The sequence below is a fragment of the Nelusetta ayraudi genome, unplaced genomic scaffold (assembly GCF_046127955.1).
Source record: "Nelusetta ayraudi isolate G7.1 ecotype Tasmania unplaced genomic scaffold, CSIRO-AGI_Nayr_v1 ptg000060l, whole genome shotgun sequence".
Taxonomy (NCBI): Eukaryota; Metazoa; Chordata; class Actinopteri; order Tetraodontiformes; family Monacanthidae; genus Nelusetta; species Nelusetta ayraudi.
In genome coordinates this window covers 4015638-4036127 of record NW_027466110.1, presented here as the reverse complement: position 1 = coordinate 4036127, position 20490 = coordinate 4015638, and the positions used below count along the sequence as shown (strand labels likewise).

General features: G+C 44.0%; 2 protein-coding genes across 2 annotated transcripts; one reads left to right on the top strand and one right to left on the bottom strand.

The window, feature by feature from the left end:
• The first annotated feature begins 672 nt into the window (after positions 1 to 672).
• tlk1a (tousled-like kinase 1a) lies at positions 673 to 10527 on the top strand. The gene is given in 24 exon segments (XM_076040033.1): positions 673 to 892; positions 894 to 919; positions 921 to 970; positions 3599 to 3720; positions 3822 to 3893; positions 4673 to 4711; positions 5112 to 5187; positions 5298 to 5341; positions 5430 to 5525; positions 5618 to 5704; positions 5811 to 5903; positions 6034 to 6144; positions 6231 to 6367; positions 6446 to 6634; positions 6767 to 6833; positions 7238 to 7335; positions 7503 to 7584; positions 7674 to 7765; positions 7934 to 8023; positions 8133 to 8302; positions 8401 to 8536; positions 8973 to 9084; positions 9186 to 9293; positions 9395 to 10527. Coding segments are annotated over 24 exon segments (2325 nt in total). The 5' UTR covers positions 673 to 835; the 3' UTR covers positions 9566 to 10527.
• An 807-nt stretch (positions 10528 to 11334) lies between these two features.
• On the bottom strand, positions 11335 to 18221 carry LOC142897597 (Golgi reassembly-stacking protein 2-like). The gene is made up of 9 exons (XM_076040041.1): positions 18057 to 18221; positions 15744 to 15824; positions 15460 to 15663; positions 14769 to 14855; positions 14552 to 14682; positions 13567 to 13696; positions 13389 to 13491; positions 13126 to 13242; positions 11335 to 11925 (listed from the first exon to the last, which is right to left on the bottom strand). Exons 1-9 carry the CDS (start codon positions 18117 to 18119, stop codon positions 11720 to 11722), a joined length of 1122 nt encoding a protein of 373 aa, XP_075896156.1. The 5' UTR covers positions 18120 to 18221; the 3' UTR covers positions 11335 to 11719.
• Between the last annotated feature and the right edge of the window lie 2269 nt (positions 18222 to 20490).

Genomic DNA, 20490 nt, shown 5'->3' with positions numbered 1-20490 from the left:
ATGTCACAACTTGTAATGCTATCATATTGAACGCCTGTTATAAATTATATTCCTGTACGGTGTTACATATGTTATTAAATGGACATTGAGGAAAATATTGTCATGGATAAGCCAAATTACAGTTGATTTACCGTTTGGTAATGATTGGCTGGTTAGGATTGGTTTGTAAGACCACAATAGCACAGGACCACATCCAATTTACCCTTCAAAAGAGACAAAAAGTTATACAGTTAAAAAAAAACAAAAAAAAAAACAACTATGAAACTAGATCATTTACAACTGGCATATTGTCCCGTTATTATGACCCGTTTTAATATCCCAAAATTCTACATTCGGATTGTGACCATTCTTTGCAATAGTATTATTATTTTGGTGGGTAGAAACCCAGTTCACTGCAGGTGTGAAAACATATTACATCTCCATTTATTACTTGGCCTGGATTTTTCCCCCCTCCTCCTCACCCCACCAACACCACCACCACATGATTTCATTACGTAAAAAAAAAAAAAAAAAACCCAAAAAAACAATGCATCACCCTCGCGATAAAAATGTCTTTTTTGCACACGATGCGTGACGTTTCATGGGCAGCCACTAGAAGACTTGAAGAGAGGTGTCCCTGTCTGGAGCCAGCAGCAGCAGCAGGACATAGAGGCGAGGTGTAAAGAGGTCTGTAAGTCTAATAAAACCTGAACAACAAAATTTAGATCTACAACAGAGACATTTTTTCACCCGCTCACTTTTTCTTTACCCGTCACGAACGCCGCTCGGGTCCTTTCCCTCCCCTTCCAGCACACGTTGAGAGAGAAATAACCTGCTGCGACGCGGTGGCCAACAAATGAAAAGTAGCTTGATGAGTGTCCAAAGTAGTGGAAGTTTGGAGGGGACGCCATCTTTGGTCCCAGCTCACCACGTCCCCAACACGGACTGTTTCACCAGCGGCATACCACGGCAGTGGTGAAGGCCCGGCAAGGTATCGTTAAACATTTTGTTTTTCACGACGGCATAAGCCTCTTGTACCCGCACGTTTTGCCCGTTTTGCGCGAAAACGAGCTTTTTGCCCACAATATATCTTAATTGCGGCGTCAACCCGCTGGCTAGCTAACGTTACTGTCAGGCTCTCTTCTCCCTCTTGTCGTCGGCTCCAAAGTCAACCGAGCCCCGTTTGGTTAGCTAGCAGTAGCAGCAGCAGCAGCAGCGCCGAGGACACGGTCTTTATGTAGGGCCAGGGCCAGTGCACGAACCCTAAAGGCACACATAACGTGCATAATGGCGATAAAGCTTTTGAAAAGGAGCACAGGGGTGACGAAGCCTTGTCTCGCAGCCCCTCGCCTTTAAAGCGGACTCTCGCTGCCGTTTATCACAGCATAGACGCCGCTGCCGTCGGTCAAGTTACAGGTTGATGTAAGTACAAAAGATAAAGGAATTCGTAAATGCAACCGGGTGGGATAACGAGCAAATTCGATCACGACCACATCCCCGGTATCGGGAAGCGATGCACAAGTTCCCTGCGTGTGTTTGTGTGTGTATGTGAGTGAGTGCGTTAGCAACCCTTTCTGTTGATTGTGATGTCTGCTGAGCAGCAGGATGATTGTTTTAAGGACTGCCTAAATAGCTGTACAACGGGGTGCCAGGTCGTCCGACACACGTCTCAGCACATTTGTGTGTAAAAAAGAAGTGTATATTTGTTTCATTTTTAAGGAAAGCCCTTCGCCGTAGATGCGCCAGCACCAGATGATCTGTAGCCTTGTTTGACCCAACTTGGGGCGAACGAGCCCAAGTTCGTCCACAGAACTGTGTTAGATGCCCAAAGAGAACACTTTGCTAACATACTGGCATGCTAAGCTTACTCTGTGGGTGTCTGGTTATTCAGTGTTTTGTCATTGTTTTTTGTCAGCAGTGTAAATTTACGAGATATGGGTATTTTCCACTCAGATATTGTGACGACAAGTTTTTGGATTCATTGGAACGCCTGCTCAGTTTTTTTTTTCAGAAGGCACTGCTGGACATTTGTCAGTGGTGGCAGGCCAGATTAGTATGGAACACATGATTTAGTACATTTTGTGTTTGTGTGCCTTTCCTGGTTTCAGCTGGAGAGTGCAAACCCTTCCGAGGAGGGTTAGGGCTGAGATTTTCTAAAGATTCCCTGCTATAAACAGGTGGTCACTCTGCTGACTGAGCAGCATGGAGTTAAAATGACATCCACAGCAGGAGTTGTAAGGGTTCAACCACTTGTCTCTGCAGGGGCTCGAATATAGATAATTATGCAGAGACCTTCATGTTTTGAACTTGTGGAGGGGAGGAGGAGGAGGGGTGGGGGTCTTTTAGAGTCTGCACAGCTGATTGTATCACTGCATAGACATAATGACCGGAAAGGGGGCCATAAAGTTTTGGATTCTTTGCAATTGTTCTGCAGAGTAGCTCTGGTCAGACCTTTTTATCAAGTTTAAGTTTTTTTTTGTGTGTGAAATTAAATGTAAATGTCAAAGTCCAAGATCTAACTTGGGGTTGTGCACTGCAGGAGTTTTGCCAGTTGTTAAGAAAATTATAGGTATGATATGCAGTCCAAACAAAAAAAAAAAAGATTGAGTGTAAAATGTCCCCTGTTGATCAGAGATGTAAACATTATGTAAATGTTGCAAATGCCACATTTGGTTCTGACAGCCACCGTGCAGTTGTTACAGATTAGTGACTGTGCTAGATGATTTATTTAGCCAGTTAAACTGCAAGCAAGTGAACCCCTGGTCTTTTCTTTGAGAATTAGTCCAGGTGAACTTTGTGATAGATACTAATAAACGAGTGTAAGTTGGGCTTGTACCTATTGTCAATTTAAGATGGTACCATATGGAAAAATTGAGAGGACATAAAGAGCCCCTGGAGGATTTAACAGAGTAGAGGCTGATCCTTCATGGTTGGGCCTAAAATAACTGCTGAATGCAGAAGACGTAATATATTCCAGATAAGAGTTACAATAGCTGGCAGGTATTTCCTGCCCTCCTAGAAATAATTATACTAAACAGTCAAAAGCTTGCAAGGATTATTAATAAACAAAAACATTCATAAAGCCTCCAATTTACCAAGGTGCCGTTTTCCTCCATTTGTAAATGGTTTCCTTTGCAGAGTCAAAATGGTTGTCCGATTGGAGCGCCAGTGTTGTCCGAGTGCACTGCAACACTGGAGCCAACGTAACAATCCCACAGCAGTCAGACGCTGCTCTCGCACTCTCGGGATAATGGCACAGAAATGTCACTTAGTTCTCTGCGTGCTTCGACTTGGAACAAATCTCCTGGTGTTGCTGTCGGCGTTAGTTGTGGAAGCTGCGGTCATGTTATCGTCAGCGAGCATCATGGAAATCGTGTCATCATGGTCGCGGTCATAGACTCGAGAATACATCATAGCTATTTTTGTGATGTTGGCTGAAATATTTAACATGTTGATGCATTGAGATTGGCGATGTCGCTAAACAAGTTGCACTGAAAAACAAGGCCGTCGGCCAAAAGTCGTCTCTGCTGGATTCTGAGATTTGAGAGTAAATTTTAAGGCAGTAATTCAACTATTGTGAAAATGATTGAGATGATTGAAGGCTCCTCATCTCTTATAGGTACCATGGAGGAGCTGCACAGTCTGGACCCCCGCAGGCAGGAGCTGCTGGAAGCGCGCTTTATGGGTGGTGTCAGCGGCAGCACGGGGGGCAGCACCGGCAGCACTAGCGGGGGAACCAAAGTGAGTTAATACTGATCAATATCAGGGCTTTGTCATTGAGGCCATGTCTTTGGGTTGTTGAAATATAAAAAAAAAAACACTTTCCTGTTTTTTTCCCACAGGGGTTGACTAACAATGAATGTTCCAATCACAGTTTCGGAAGTCTGGGATCATCAAGTGACAAGGAATCCGAGGTACGTCAATGCACTTGATGGTGGTAATAATCACTACAATGAGGACGGTGATTTTTTTTTCCCTCTTTTAATTGATTCATCGGTATTGTAGTATCACAGTCTCAGATCAAACTTTGCTCAAAATAAGAGCAGTGGTTTAAAAGGTCCACATTATGCCTATTTCCAGATCCTATTTTTTTTTTTTTGTCCTGATTCTACAGTGGAGCAGCTTCACATGATTTTAATTATCCCAGGAAACCCTGTAGATCTCAATCTACTCAAGATCATTTTAGTAATCATGATGGAAGTCAAATTCTGCCTGAGCTGTACACAGCATACGGTATGAAGCAGGCTCGGTACTTCCACTGTTGCTGACCGTAACACTTTCATTTTGGTACAACATGAAAGCTAATCAAGTAGCTTTAATCTCGCTGAGAAATTTAATAATTTCCAAAGATTGTAAATTGTAATTGGTTCCTGTCAGTTATTGTTCCTGACAGCTAGCCTGCTGTTTTTTGGCCACTTCTTTTATTTTATGATGCATGAGGAACAAGGACAGAGCCCAGACCAGCAGTCAATAAATGCCTTGACTTTAAGTTGGTTGGATTTATCAATAAGTGAAGTATGACATTTTTGTGATTGAATCACATTAACTTACTGCACGTACCACTGCCTTTTGCTTTGCTTTTTCTAACGTCTATTTGTCCATTTATATTAATGAACAAGAAGCTCTTAAAATAACTAATTCATAGAATCTCTTGCCGTGTAATCTTATGTAATGTCTTTCTCATTTTTGACAGGGGTCGGATGTGAAACGTGGGAGCTCTCCAGCTTACTCGGTAGGTCTCTGTCAAAGTCTTCCAATGAGGACTTGGACTAGCTGTTCCAAGTGAACAATTAACTTTATTTTACTGCCTGTGTACTTGGATACCAGTCCACACAAAGGTTTATTGTGGAGAAGGAAATAACATTAGTTGAAAGATGTAATTATTGCTAAAATGTGGCGCTTTTGAAGTGCAAGAATCTGTTATTGTTATGACTGGGCTCCGTCACGGCCATTTGGTTAAAGGGCTTAAACAAACGCTTGGGTGCGTTTATTTAGTCTGTGTGGACAGGTAGCTTCCCACAACTGCGCTGTTGTGATGCACTTATATCAGCAGCAACAAATGTTGGCAGTGGCCAAAAAGCTCTTTTGTTCTTTTATCTGCTTCAATGAACCCAAAATATTTCTTTTTCCAGACCCCAGAGAAGAAACAGTCCGAATCCACCAGGGGCCGAAAAAGGAAACCAGAGATCCAATCAGAGAGCAGTCAGGGTTGGTGTCACTGTTTTGGAACAGAGCTATTATTGTTATTACTTATGTTGATCATATCTTTTTTCCTTTTTTATAGATTTATAACACTGCCTTAACTTCTATGTCTTTAGGAAAATCAATCGTGCGAGGACCCAAAATCAGCGATTACTTTGACGTGAGTTGAGTTCGTTGTCACACACGTTGCCGCTGCTCGGCTTTGAATGTCGCACTGAGACGTCACCCACCTTCTCTTAACCCTTCAGTTCCAGGGAGGAAATGGGTCCAGTCCAGTCAGAGGTCTCCCACCGGTGATCCGGTCGCCACAGAACTCACATTCCCACTCCACTCAGGGCCCAGCCGTGAGTTCAGCCCCACCGGCGCGATAACAACACGCTTCTCTGCTGTGTTTTGCAGTCCATCTGTAACACACCGTTTGTTTTGTTGGTCGCAGGTTAGACAAAACAGCTCGTCTCCAACTAGTCTGTCTTTTGTGGACCACATGACACATCCAAAGCAACTAGCACTCAAATTTGTACAGGTGAGAGGGGGGGGTGATGGTGACCGAGTCGTATTCTTTTCAGACTTCCAGATTATTAGATGTGACCGCGCGAGTCTTTCAAACCACTCACCAATTTCCCTTGCAGACTGACCTTACTGTGTTAAAGCTGGCTGCCCTTGAAAGCACCAAGAATCTCGACCTTGAGAAGAAGGAGGGCAGAATAGACGATTTGCTAAGGGTGAGGAGATGTTATGTTTACCAGCCTGCAGCCATACCAGTATCGTAGGATTTGAAATCATAGGGGCTGAAAGAGAGGGGAAAAACTTCATTTGTGCTGCTGCTGACTCAACTTTGTGTCTGTTCCTCAGGCAAACTGTGACCTCAGGAGACAGATAGACGAACAACAGAAGCTACTTGAAAAGTACAAGGAACGCTTGAATAAATGCATTACTATGAGCAAAAAATTGCTCATAGAGAAGGTAAGTAAATGCTTGCTATCTCACAGCCCTTCACGATGATGCAATGGTCATGTGCACGTGCAAACCAATGGTATGCGTCCGTCCAGAGCACCCAGGAGAAGCAGGCATGCCGGGAGAAGAGCATGCAGGACAGACTGCGTTTAGGACATTTCACCACCGTGAGACACGGAGCGTCGTTCACCGAGCAGTGGACCGACGGATACGCCTTCCAAAACCTTGTCAAGTAAGAGGCTTCAAGTCGCCTTTCACATTTGACAGTGATGTAACTGAACTCGACTTGATCGCACCGCTCTGTTTGCAGGCAGCAGGAGTCGATCAACCAACAGAGAGAGGACATCGAGAGGCAGAGGAAACTCCTGGCCAAGAGGAAACCTCCGTCGTCGGGCAACTCCCAAACACCAACTACCAACTCTGAGCCAAAGCAACGCAAAACCAAGGCCGTGAACGGAGCGGAGAACGATCCCTTCTTAAAACCCAGTCTACCTCAGCTGTGAGTTCAGGTCCAGGGCTCCAAATTAATAGAATATCACAACGCCTCATTCTGCGACTAGTGCATAAGAGGATGTTTGAGACACCGTTGACCAAGACTAACATTTCCCTCCACGTTTGTCTTTGTGGACAGGCTGACACTAGCAGAGTACCATGAACAGGAAGAGATCTTTAAGCTGCGACTTGGACATCTCAAGAAGGTTCGTGCGCTGCTTCCCTCAACATCAGCGGGGTGCCTCCACACCACCGCTCTCGGAAATTAAAACTCAACTCTCACTATTTAAATCTCTAATGGCATCTCGGCACCGCGGCTTGTGAACGTTTCATTTACCTGAACCGAACCAGAGTTCCCATCAGTGCCAGTTACCCCACTGGAATAGATCAAGCCTGCGGTTCGTCGACGTGCTCATTGTCTTCCCAGTGAATGAGCATCACAAGTCGATCCCTGACAGACTCTGCAGCCACTCGGCTGTTAATATTTCATACGGATCTAGTCAGCTGTATGAAAAAGAAAATAGAAAAAGTGTGGATTTTGATGAGCTCCTTTCCTTGTAGTCCAAGCTCTGAAGTTCCTCTTGTGTTTGTGCGGCTGAATCATTTATAGGAAGAAGCTGAGATCCAGGCGGAGCTGGAGCGTCTGGAGAGAGTGCGCAACCTTCACATTCGGGAGCTGAAGAGAATAAATAATGAAGACAGCTCGCAGTGAGTCCGAGTCCATTCTTCCGACGGCCGCCGCATTGGCGTTCGGACACGATGTACTCGCCGGGCCAGAGTGCTCATATCAAGTGCCCAACCCCCCAACCCAACCCCCAACCTCCCGAATAAATCTTTGCCGCCGTCCCTGACGTTGGAATTCTGTCTTCCTGCAGATTTAAAGATCACCCGACGTTGAATGAGCGATACCTGCTCCTGCACCTTCTGGGAAGAGGGGGCTTCAGTGAAGTTTACAAGGTAAAGGCGGAGACGCAAGCCCAAGGAAACTCTTGAACGTGAGCGTTTGTGCGATTCGTGACTTGAAACGCGTTTTTTGTGCCACGCAGGCCTTTGACTTGATAGAGCAACGCTACGCCGCTGTGAAAATCCACCAGCTCAACAAGAACTGGAGAGAAGAGAAAAAGGAGAACTATCACAAGTACGTTGACCCGCGTAGATTCCGTAGCACTCACCTACTTTGTTCCTCCGGCCGCCTTTTTCCGTTATTATCCCCCTCCGTCAGCCCCAGTGTCGGGCGGAGCACGGCACCAGGATCCTCCACGCCCTGGTTGCTAATGAGAAGCACCATTGTCCTTTCCCTCCACAGGCACGCTTGTCGAGAGTACAGAATACACAAGGAGCTGGACCATCCGCGCATTGTCAAACTCTACGACTACTTCTCACTGGACACAGACACGTCAGTCACACTGAGAACTTCTTCTGCTTTCAGTCGGTTTGACCCAGCGATGAGAAGCATCGCCATTCCTGAAAAAAAAAACAACCCAAACACTGCCTGTCCCTTTCAGGTTTTGCACTGTCATGGAGTACTGCGACGGCAACGACTTGGATTTCTACTTGAAGCAGCACAAGCTGATGTCGGAGAAGGAGGCGCGGTCCATCGTCATGCAGATCGTAAACGCACTAAAATATCTGAATGAAATCAAGCCGCCCATCATCCACTACGACCTCAAGCCAGGTGGACATTCCCTCCCGCACTCCTCGTCTTCATTGCATTGCTTCCCCTCCCTCCCACCCTTTCCTTGTTACTTAATTTAGTTGTGTTTCCCCCCCCAGGCAATATCTTGTTGGTTGATGGCACAGCGTGTGGGGAAATCAAAATCACAGACTTTGGTTTGTCCAAAATCATGGACGATGACAACTATGGTGTCGACGGGATGGACCTGACGTCGCAAGGTGCAGGGACCTACTGGTAAGGAGAGATGGTCATTCTAGACCGGGGGTGGGCAAACTATGACTGATGGGCCACAGTGGCTCCTAAAATTTGAGGGGCTGGAGCTCATGGATGGAGTGTTTTGGTGACCCACCTCATAGGAGGAAAATGCACCATAGGATATGTTGAAAAAGTGCTGTAATGTCAATTGAAAATAAATGGAAAAACATTGCATGAAAATGTCTTTGAAGTAGCACCAAATTTAGTTCTTTGTTGAAATGACTCTTACAATACTGAAAGAAATTGAAATACAACTCTTATTTGACCATTTGACTTGCCTACTATGAATATAACTGCATCAAGTTCACAGGCTGGATTACAAAACTTAACAGGTTAACTGCCCTAGACCCTAGAAGAAGGAAATAGTTCTGTCTGTCTGTCCTCTTTGCTTAAAGAAATCTGTCTCTCCTGCTAGGTACCTGCCACCTGAGTGTTTTGTGGTTGGCAAAGAACCTCCAAAGATTTCCAACAAGGTGGACGTCTGGTCAGTGGGCATTATCTTTTTCCAGTGTCTGTACGGAAGGAAGGTGAGTTTTAGGGGAAATTTAGATTTTACGTATCTTATTGGTTTCATTGGGCTGTTTCTGAACCTCTTTTCCTCTTCCTCCTCCTTCTGTTTCTCCTCCAGCCTTTTGGCCACAACCAGTCACAGCAAGATATCCTGCAAGAGAACACAATACTGAAAGCCACCGACGTCCAGTTTCCTGTCAAGCCCGTTTCCAGTAATGAAGCCAAGGTTAGGTTCAGTTCAGTTCAGATGAAATCGACGGAGAAAAAACAATAAAGAGACAGTGACAGATTTTGATCTTTCCTGTTTTGTGTCTTTTCCCTGCGCAGGCCTTCATCAGGCGCTGCCTGGCCTACAGGAAGGAAGACCGCGTGGACGTGCACCAGATGGGCAGCGACCCCTACCTGCTGCCCCACATGCGGCGGTCGAGCTCCTCCGGGAACCTGCAGATGAACGCCGCCGGCTCGGCCCTCGCCTCGTCCAGCATCATCTCGTACTGACGGCCGCCGCACAGCCGCGGGCACAAAGGAAACAGGCAGGCAGACTGACGGACGGACAGACGGCATCGGCTCCTCGTACGCAGAGCTGGCCACCGGACGAAGAAGAAGAAGAAGAAGAAGAAGAAGGAGCAGCAGCCAGCGACGGGAGCAACAGGAGCTCTCACCCCGGCCTCTCCACCTGCGATACCTGTGCTTCTACTCGTTTACCACGTCTCCATCGATAGGGGGACGATGAAGGGATGATCCCTTTTTTTTTCTTTTTTTTTTAAAGGGTCCTTCAAGGGTCCTGTTGAAGCACTGAGAATGACGGCGTACGTTGAAGAAACTGGACAGGGTGTGTTCAGACGTCGATGGTTGAAGCCTTTGACGGGGCTCAAGGGAGACTTGGCAGCCCTGCCGTCAAAGATGAATATCGTGGTCCTGCCAGGGTGCAAAATGATTCAGCTGCTAGACTTTAATTTACTGTGAGGAGAAGATGGTGGTCATTATATAAAAAAAGGTGAGATTTCAATGATTGATTGGATACCCCCCCCTCCCGTGTTCCCACAAATATTAGACTTGATTTGAGTTACTTAGCCATGAGAATGTAACGCGTAGCATACAAGTGGCATCTAGTGACACGTAGTTCGGGGCAGCGTACTTTATGTTCAATGCACAAAGTAACCAAATGTAGTTCAACGGTGGCGTATGAAATCCTATGCAGGAACGTTAACAGGTGAATCGCAATGTGTTCACACCGTGCAGGCGATTTTTATTTTCTTTTTTCCAAACTTTGAGCAGAAACGTGAAAAAGTGGAAAATGTCCCCGTGTCGAAACTGGCCTGATGGATTGTTTTGCTGCTTCGTTGCTCTTGTCGAGGGCTGTATGTTCCACTCGGGTACAACCTGTACAGTTCTGATAAGAGTGAATAATAATAATAATAATGATGATAATAAAAATCAAATGTTTTGTTTTTTCCTCCCAGTGAATTCTCGTCTTGGTATGAATTAGTTCAGTTTGACAGCAGTTGTCTCAGTCTATAGTGGCACCCGGTGGCTAAAGTTGGTACTGCCGTGTCAGCGGACGGCGTAAGCAAAAATGACAAAGAACACGTGATGTGAGACATAATTTAATCAAGGAAATATCTTTTACTTTTAACAGACATGTTATATAATCTCTATAAAAGGATTTTCTTTTTTTTTTTAATGAGATATTAACTTCATGTAGCTCACCTTTAAGACATTTGCTCGTCCAGAGAGCACCCCTGAGAGATCATGGACTCAAGTTTGGCTTTTTCAGTGATCACACTGGAAAACTGACAATCACTACACCAGCAGACTGGGTAGAAGAGCAAATTTAGTCATTAATAACTAAATCAGTCTCTCAATTAATTAATTGAGAGACTGGATAAAATGAGGTGTTCACTTTGTCCTTGTAATTTGGCAAAGGGTTGTTGGGTTTTGTTTAACATTTCATAAATGCAGAACCTTTAAAAGCAACTCGTTCAAAGAAAGTGAATTAGGTTGGGCCAGTTATGAACGCACACTTAGCTTCCCTGTTTTTGCAGTACGTGTACAATTGCTGGCTCTTTGTTGTCTTAAGCTCAAGTGTTAAGAAAACAGTTGTAGCAATAACTGATCAGTAAAGTCCATAACTATTGCAAGAAATCACAACAAAATAGTGTATTTATACATCCTATTTCCAAAATGTTTAACACATAACGCTGTTAAACTGAGTTTAATGGAAAAATATATAGCAAAAAGGCATAAATACTTGGCTTTAGAATGGCTTCTTTATTTTTTTTATCTAGTGGAAACAAGATATGCATAAGAAAACCTGAGTGATGCACCGCCAAGCTGACTGATTGTATCTCACTGCGTTCCGCTCACTGGGCTCAGCAACACTTAAAAAGGTGCAAAAGCATCAAATGTGCCCTTTGTCTCGCTGAGGGAACGCCACCTAGTGACAGTAAAGACTTTGGCTCAAGGCTCGACGTTACCTCGCTCAACTTCCTCCTTGGTTCGCTGCTCGCCAGTGTAATTCGATTATCCTTGAGCTTCCAGCCGTCCCAACAGCGCAGGAACCGTCTGTCAAACCGGGCGGCGCCGCCGGCCCACTTCAGACAGAGCTGACAGCTTCTAAATACGGCCCGGCGCGCTACCATGAGTCGGCAGTCATTTTGTGATATTTACTGGACCGCATACTGATGACGTGGCGGCGGCGGCGGCATTAGTCAGTGTCCTGTTTGTTTGGATGGCCGGCGAGTCAAGTATCTTTTCTGGAGCAGCAGCAGACAGAGGGACGTACGCAGGTGAAGGCATCGGCCCACCAGGTGGCGCTGCCCCAGGTGTCCCACCCAATTGGGGCAGAGGCAGAGAACCTGCAGAGGGATACAGGAAAATAAGGGTCACCACTTTGACTGTTGTCTCAGATGTGCCAACAGGTTTGAATGACCTTTAGAGAAAACACATCATCCAGGGCAGCTTAAACAAAGGTGTCAGATAGTTAACGTTTTAAAATATTTGTCATTTTCAGTTCAGTTCTCCTCACAGAAGGTCGCGGGCTTGATTTTCCGGGGTGAGGATTATGATTAACTGTAGAATTAACTGCCTTTGCATTCGTTTTGGTTCTTCGTAGGAATTTCTTTAAAACTGTTAACCAAAACACACCCTATTATTATTATTATTATTATTTATTATTTAATTGTTGACTATGGAAATTAGTAAGCGTGTTTGCAAGATTCAGTCTGTCTTGTGCTAACTTGTTTGCTAATTTTCTTTCATGTTTTCATTAAGCCAGGCCAGTTTATTTAGAACGCTTGCAGACTCTGGAAAATATCCAGCTGTGATGTTTGATGCCTCAGCATCCTGTCATTAGCGGGACTTGTCACGCTAATAATTCTGAGTCATTTTTAATAGGCCGCCGTGTACGTGCGTTGTCTGCAGATGTACAATCTCAAGTCGTCCATAGAAAGTGTTTTGATTCATACGCACACACCAGCCTCTTAATCATCTCCTGCTTGCGTATGCGCAGCACTCGCCTACTCAAGTGTAAAATAGAAAGAGATCGAAGAAAGATCGACATTGCAACAGTTCCTTTGGATGGTGTGCGTGCACGAGGCGAGTGGTAGAGCGTTCGGATTAGGGATGTTAACAATTAATCGATTATTGATTAATTGTCGATTAAAATTTTTATTGATTAAATCAAATTGGTCGCAATTATTTGAACAATTTTTTTTTTACAGGGGTAGTTATTATTATAACAGTGTAGTGGCAGGAAAGAGAAAAGTGAAAAGTGACCCATTCGAAGTCAACTTAAAGTCAGAGGATAAATGTTTTTGCTGTTGTCTAATGTAAAAATGGATCACATTGGACCCTCAACATTATTTAAGGGTTAAATAATGTGTTTCTTACACATTTTTCATTGTGACATTTAGGTTCTCAGGAAAAATCGCCGCTTAACAATTAATCGTTAATCGATCGACAAGGTCAATCGACTGACGATTAATGAATTAATCAATCATTTACGTCCCTAGTTTGGATTGTTCTGGTGGGTTTGGACCTGGAGGAAAAAACCTTACTTGCGTACTGTAGACCACCGACAGCAGGGGGCAATACTTGGCCAGCGTTTGGCAGGGAGCTATTTAGATTTGCCAAGAGAGCAGCGAGTGAAACTCCTCCCAATAAGGGCGTCGAACCTTTGCAAGAGATAAAATGATGGACATGGGAGTTATGAATCTTTGGCTTCATGCCACAGATGGAACTACTGAAATAAATAATAGTTTTATAGTGTCGGTACATCAACAGTTAACAGGTCAGCATACAAGATGTGAAGTTAATGTACCTGTTTGCACATTACAAATGACAGCAGTCGGAGTCGACAGGGCAGTGGGCGCGGAGGGAGGGAGAGCAGTCGGAACGGTGGGAATGACGGAATCGAGATGGACCTGGATCACAGAAGGAGCAGGTTTCACTGGGTGCTGATCTCTGGAAGCCTTCAGTAGATCCACGCGCAGTCTTACCTCTGTGAATCCATCTTTAGGTGGAGCAGCAGCGGCGCCGACGCCCCGTGCAGGGAAGCTCGTCTTCTCCTTCCCAGCGGAGTGCGTGGGGACTCGGTGCAGGTAGCCGTAACCAATACCACATCCTAGACTGAAGAGACAGAGACTGGTCTGGAGGAGATCCCACAGGGGGAACCTCGGCACTGTAATTAAACTTCAAACTGCCAATGAATGTCTCTGTCCTCACTGTGAAATCAATTTTGCTTTAAGGAGAGATTCTAATTCCCCAACGCTGAGCAGCAGGTCAAACCAGGTCAAATTTCAGGCAAAGCCATTTGTCCAACGCTAACAGCGAGCTGGCTGGCGACATCATTGGCTTTGTTAATGGGCCGTAATTCTGCTCGGCAAAGTTTTGAAACAGGAAACAGGACTTGTTATTCATTTGGTGAACCAATCTATGGGGCAAATAAGAAAAAACTTTCAGCTTGTGCCAATTATCTATTTTCGGTCAAAACAGACTTTGCAGTCACTTTGAAGTAAAGAGACTTTAAAAACACGCAGCTCTTAGACTGAAGTTCGTACAGAAAGACAAAATGAACCACAATCCATTTAATTTAGGTTTGATTCGAACCATATCATATTAAAACCTTAAACTCTACGTCCTCTTAATGTAGTGTTTAATAGTCTTTGCAGATTTGTACTTGGGTGTCCCTATGGAACCCGTCACTGTTCTCCGTCTCATTTGAAACATCTCTTAATTCCTTCCAGCTCAATAATACAGCTTGAGGCAAATGGATCAGCTGTTTCTATTTACATCTACAATTAGCAAAGAAATTGGTCGTCGTGCATTTAGGCTCTCCATCGGAATGGAACAACCTGCCCTCCTCACTTCAGTCCATAACTTCTCTTCATGTCTTGTGTTGTATGTTGGGAAAACGGCTGTTATTAAACGGACGGCGGCAAAGAAAACGAAGGCTGCAGACGGTGAAAAGCACGACTTGCGTACCTGCCCTCACCGCCCCAGCCGCGGTCGGGGGTGACGCGCACCTCGCGGCAGTTGTCCAAGTCCGTGCTGTACACGTACAGCTTCAGCTCCTTCCCTTCATGCCTCCCCAGCACGGAGAGGAAATCCTCATCCTGTTTAAAAGGCACCCGGTCAGCATAATGCGATTTTGATTTTGATTTTAAAATCAGCGCTGATATACGTTTCAAAAGTCCCGTACCTCGTTGGTGAGGCTGTCTGTGCCTATGATGTAGTCAGTGTGGGCCCTCAAACCGGCCTGGGCTGCGGGAGAGTTCGGCTGCACCTCCTGCCATCGAACAAATATATGAAGAAACAGCAGGAAGTCAGAGATCAACACGCTGCAGGTAACATGATGTCACATCACTGTACAAGACTGTGAAAGATAAATCTGACCGTCAGATGTAATAGTCAGCAATTTTTTTTTATATGTAAAAGGCTTCCCTGGAAGGGAATGAATGAAGTGCTCATCTATCTATCTATCTAGCTATCTATCTTGAATGTGAAATCTGCTAAATCCATACGTCCTGCTCACATCTAGAGTGTTTTCAGCCAGCAGCGAGGAACCGTTTTGTGCTCTTCAAGTTCCGTACACGTCTGCATGAATATTGGGAAACATGCAGAAAGGAAGAAACAGTTTGAAGACAACTATGGCGGGTGACTGGAAGGTGAGGTGCTGCAGCTCAAAAAAAAAAAAAAAACAGAAACTGGAGCAACAATAACAATAATAATAATAATAATAATAATAATAATAATAATACATTTAATTTATAATGCACTTTACATTTAAGCAATCTCAAAGTGCTACAGAGACAAAGACAATAAAGGAAAATAGAAACGGACAGCGTCGGAGACAACGTCTCTGCCTTGCAGACAGAAAACCTGCAACTCACCAGGACGTGCCAAACGTTTTCGTTGACTCCCTGGAAGTTGCAGAGGCGGATGCTGACCCCGATGAGGCCGTGCCCCCCCCACACGGTGCTGGGCGTGATGACGGTCTCCCTCACCGTCAGGGTCCTGCTGCTGTACAGCAGCATGGTGACGGGCCGCTCCACGTTCACACTCAGCAGCTCCTTCAGAGTGTCGTTGTCCTGGTTCTGGCAGGCGAAAACACTTCAGTGCGATCAGGAAAGAAGGAGGGCGAGCGCGAAAACCTGTGCCGCTGTAATAAACCTACCAGTCGGGTGTCGCCAACGGAAATGATGAAGTCAAAGAATGGCTCCAGTCCAGCGTGGTGACCAGGGGAATTATCCTGAACCTTTCAATCATGTTCATAAAACACAAGAAGACCAAAATGTCTAATTAGCTTTCGGAATTCAGATAAGTTACAACACAGCTTTATTGAAAAGAAGCAGCGGGTTGAATTTACTTTAGAAAACAAACTTTGTCTGCTCCAGGACGGTCGTTGACTACAGAGTTCTAGAAATGTTTGACTGTCTGCCCCTCGAATCACACTGTGGCTAAAGGAGCTGACATCAGTCTTCACACTCCAGAGATTCACTTATAATAGAGGGGAAAAAAGGATTTCGTAATTCTACGATATACAGAGGGACCCGTTTTTTTTTGTTTTTTTTAGAATTTATTAAGATCATGAAAAATAACGATTGGAAAAACAATCTAATATTTTGTAGTAAAAAAAAGAAATTGAATAAACAAATGATTTAAAAAGCCACTGCTCTGCACACACTGACCTGTCAATCAGTGGCATTCAGACGGCACACACAATCAAATGCATGACCCCATTTTCAAACTCAATGAATTTATTTGATTCGCACAAAACAATATTAACTAGCCAATGCTAGTTGACACTGATAATGCTGATCCTTAAGTGACACATGAGTACCCTTAAGCTGTACTTCGGTCACTGAGCCTTCAAACCCAGTATCTAGTTTATACGAGTGAGTACAGTGCGTGAATTCGTCGAATGGATGCTTGTTTAGCATTGTGAAGCTGTTGTTGCCCGGTAAGCTGCTGGAGGAATAAGAATCAATTTCTTTAAAGGAAATTCTCAGCGCTGTTTTGATCCTATTATGTGTGTCAGTTTTTTGAGTGTGTCAATTCATTTCACTGAAGCCGGTGTGTTTTCCTGAGAGGCGAACGCTGCACAAAAACAAAACCCAAACATTCATCCATTCTTGCACCTCCAAGTAGTCCATGTTATTACAACACTGACCTCTCTCGGCATTTCTGAATCACAGACAGAAATCCTGCGCTCTCCAATCAGGCCGTGCCTGCTGTTGATATTTGTACTGCATTATAGCAGGAGCAGCACACAGGACGGAGAAGCAGGTTCTGCGTGACTAAGAAAAAGCATATCCTGGAGCAGATCTTTGTGCAAATATTCCCTCATTCCCAGAGGTTGACAGACAGATGCTTACTCCAGTGTTTGCTCTCCAGCCTGGAGGACCGCTTTCATGCCAAGCAGGGGTTAAACACTCCTGAGTCACACACAAACCTTGTACCCACTCTGGTCAGACTCACAAATAATGAGTGAAATAAAACTGTAAAATGCACATGCATTTTCAATAGAGGGTATTTCAGCGTTGTGTCTTAGCAAACATACAGTAACCAAAGTGAGATTTTGTTTTAGTTTTTTTTTTTTTTTTCATGTAGCCTTCTTCAAAAAACAATAAATAAATAAAAAAAAGTAATATTATTATTATTCCAGTTGAACAGAAATGTTGGCCGATCAGGAAATTGGCTGCATCCCTCTTAGCAGGATGTTTATCCAACAGCTCGTTTACTGAGCCACTTCATGGAATTGAGCCAAGGTTACTGAAAACTGTACCCGGGTGATGTGACAAGCTGGATTGTCTGACCAGGAATTAAACTCGGAATTTGGATGTTTCTTAAAGAAGCCATAAAAGTTTTTTTTTAATTGAATAATATGGAACATAGAGAAAAGATATTGTCGTCGTATGGGACAGGAAAGGCAGCCTTTTCACGAAATAAGTGAATTCAACACGCCCCTTTAGGATAAAGTGGCCCCACCGGTTGTTCTGGGAGCGGAACGTTACGAGACGTTTAAGGACAGCACGGAAAAGAGAAGACAGCGCGCGGCTTAGCACAATTAAAAAAAAAAAAAAAGAAAGAAAGAAAAGAAAAGAAAAGAAAAGAGGAGTGGGAGGGGTAGTTTTAAAACTTCAGAAAAATAATAATAGAGACGTTTGAGTGCACTAAAATGATATAACTTACGCGTTGAAGACACACATTGAGCCTACACTATCACTTGAACGTTGATGCCTAAATAATAGACCAAAAGAAACGTGTCATATATCCTCGTTGCATTATTCAGCACCATCCACCAAATTAAACGTGAATTTTCTGAGTTAGCTAGCTCAATATCACACACAACAACGTTAGCATTGGCATCAACATCGCCACTTTCTGGCAGTCGCTGTCGTGCCGGATTTCGCACCTGTGACGTGAAATGCACACCAGCAGCTTAAGCTTAAACAGCCTTCATATTATAACAATACAGCGTTCTTACTCTGAGGACATGGTAGCCTTCCGTCCCTCCACCGGGTATCTGGACGCTCGGAGACGCTCCCATGGTGTCCTTCCGTCCCGGAGGACGTGTGTCTGTCTGTCAGCCTGTCAGCCGGAGTCTCCGCGGCAGATCACGTCCAAGACGACGCTCGGTTTTTACCGGCGGTTCCTGTTTCTAAACACTTCCGCTTTGGTGTAACTTAACCCTGTATTGTAACCCTATTAATGGTCCCCCACCCCCCTCCATCGGTTTTTAGTTTTATTTGCCTGCTTTCATACGCCAAATATATTTGATTAAATTACACAAGCGCAAAAGAGTGCACACGCAGGTGTTTTTATTTATTTGTTTATATATTTATCTGAGCCCCAGTTTTTTGTTTTTTTGTTCTCATTAGGTATTTGTTAGTTTGCCTGTACGTCTAGTTTCACGTTGGTTTTGTGGTTTACGTAGGAACTCTGATGATGGGCAACTGATCAGATGTATCAGTTGATCAGGGATTGATGAAAAGAGAAAATGGCTACACAAAATCACAGATTTACAAGAACTATCAATGTGTAAATCATGATCACTGTAACAGCACATAAATCATGATGTCAGCTGATACTTGTGTACATGGCGTATATGTTGAATAAACTGTATCAGACACGGACTGGCTATGGCATTGAAATAATTTTCCAGGTGTAGCTCGTGTTTAAAAAAACAAAACAAAACAAAACAAAAAAATCTGATTTTTGGGAAGATTGATTATAAGCCATTTAACCAGCAACTTCCTGTCACCACCGTTCAATGTCGGCGTTGATCCCAGTTTTTCTACCCAGCTTTTTTTAAAGAAAAAATCTATTCAGGTCCCATCGGCTTTGGCCGATCAGAGCAGAGAAACAGGAACAAAGGGAGATGTGACAGAACAAAGCAGTGCCTTAGATAACAAGAAGACAGGCCTAAGAAGATAGATGAATGTGCGAGGAGCCGACTATCTCTGAAGTGCAGCAGCTCTTATCAGATATTTTGTAAGTCTCATGCTCAGCGTCAGAATTCTTTGAATCAATCATAACTAGACTGTCAGTCTGGGTGTCTGCTAACGCCCTTGTTCAATTCATCTTCCTCGACAACGTGTACTGGACAACACCTCAGGTGCATATTTTCCAAAACCAATATATTAAAAAAGGCAGTAATTGAGCCAATTGATTTGGTGGAACCCCCTGAGATTTATTGAGAAAAAAAAAAAAATTATAATGAGTTGATTGACTAAAGGCATTTGGAAGGGGCAGTAAAATAAATAGTGTATCGAATAATTGATAAAACTTTAATCCCTATTATCACACAAGTTTTATTCTCCTTGTTGTCTTTTATTTACTACTAGTGAAAAATATAATGATGACAGAAGCAGTAAATGCACTCTGTATTTCAGCAGAGCCGTGCTGGTGCTTTAAATCTCTTGGATCGCTGTTCAGGATAGCTCTCCAGATTTATAATTCTTCAGCCCTTCAAGGAATTTACCACCAAAAGCTGCACAGCCTTGTATTTTGTCCAGGCAATCACAAAACTAAGGCCGAGGAGGTGAGAAACACATTAACAGGAAAGTATCCAGAAATGAAAATGTCTGTAATTTGATGCATTTCTCTCGTTCCACTTACTTGACCAGCCGTTGTCCCTCTTGCTATAGCAATGTCAGCACTTAAAAGCACCGTGAGCTGTTATTTTCAGGGTTCGCTCCTCCTTGTCTTGCATATATGGGGAATAATTTCTCACAAGACAATGGATGTGTCTGGTAAATGCATGATGCCTGCTGATAGAATGCACTTTTTCAGAAAATAATATGCAAGATTAAGTTACAGCAGCCATGGAAATGATTTTTGCCTGATAGGCTGAGCTAAAAATATTACTATCAATGACATCAAGCTTTACCATTGTGACTTAATTTTAAATCCAGAATCCTGAATAATCACAATTTACTATTTTTCTTTCTAGGCCATAGCTACATGTGAAGAGAAGCAGCGACCGCGGCTGGCAGTAAACCTGCATTCAATATCATCATCATCATTTCATTAGGCCGGCCTCAGACAATGGGAACGTCAGGATCTATCAGGAAGTTAATGTGGCAATGATTCCCAGGGGAAGGACAGGGGGGGAAGATGTGAGGAGGGGGAGTTGGGGGGGGGGGGCGGGGGGCGGTGTTCGATAGATCTGGAAAACCACCAGTAAAATTCACAGATGAATTAAACAGAAGGGGAAACACAGCTGAGAGAGAAAAGAAGGTTTGTGTGTGTGAGAGAGAGAAATATGCAAAGCCACCTGCTGAAACACTGCCTGTAATGTAAGAAGAATGAATGCTCGAGAAGAAGAGTGGAATGCAGTGAAGCCACTTAATTCACAGCCTTTTGTTTCATTTGCAGAACTCTAATGGATGAGCGTGTGTGTGTGCGTGCGTGCTTGT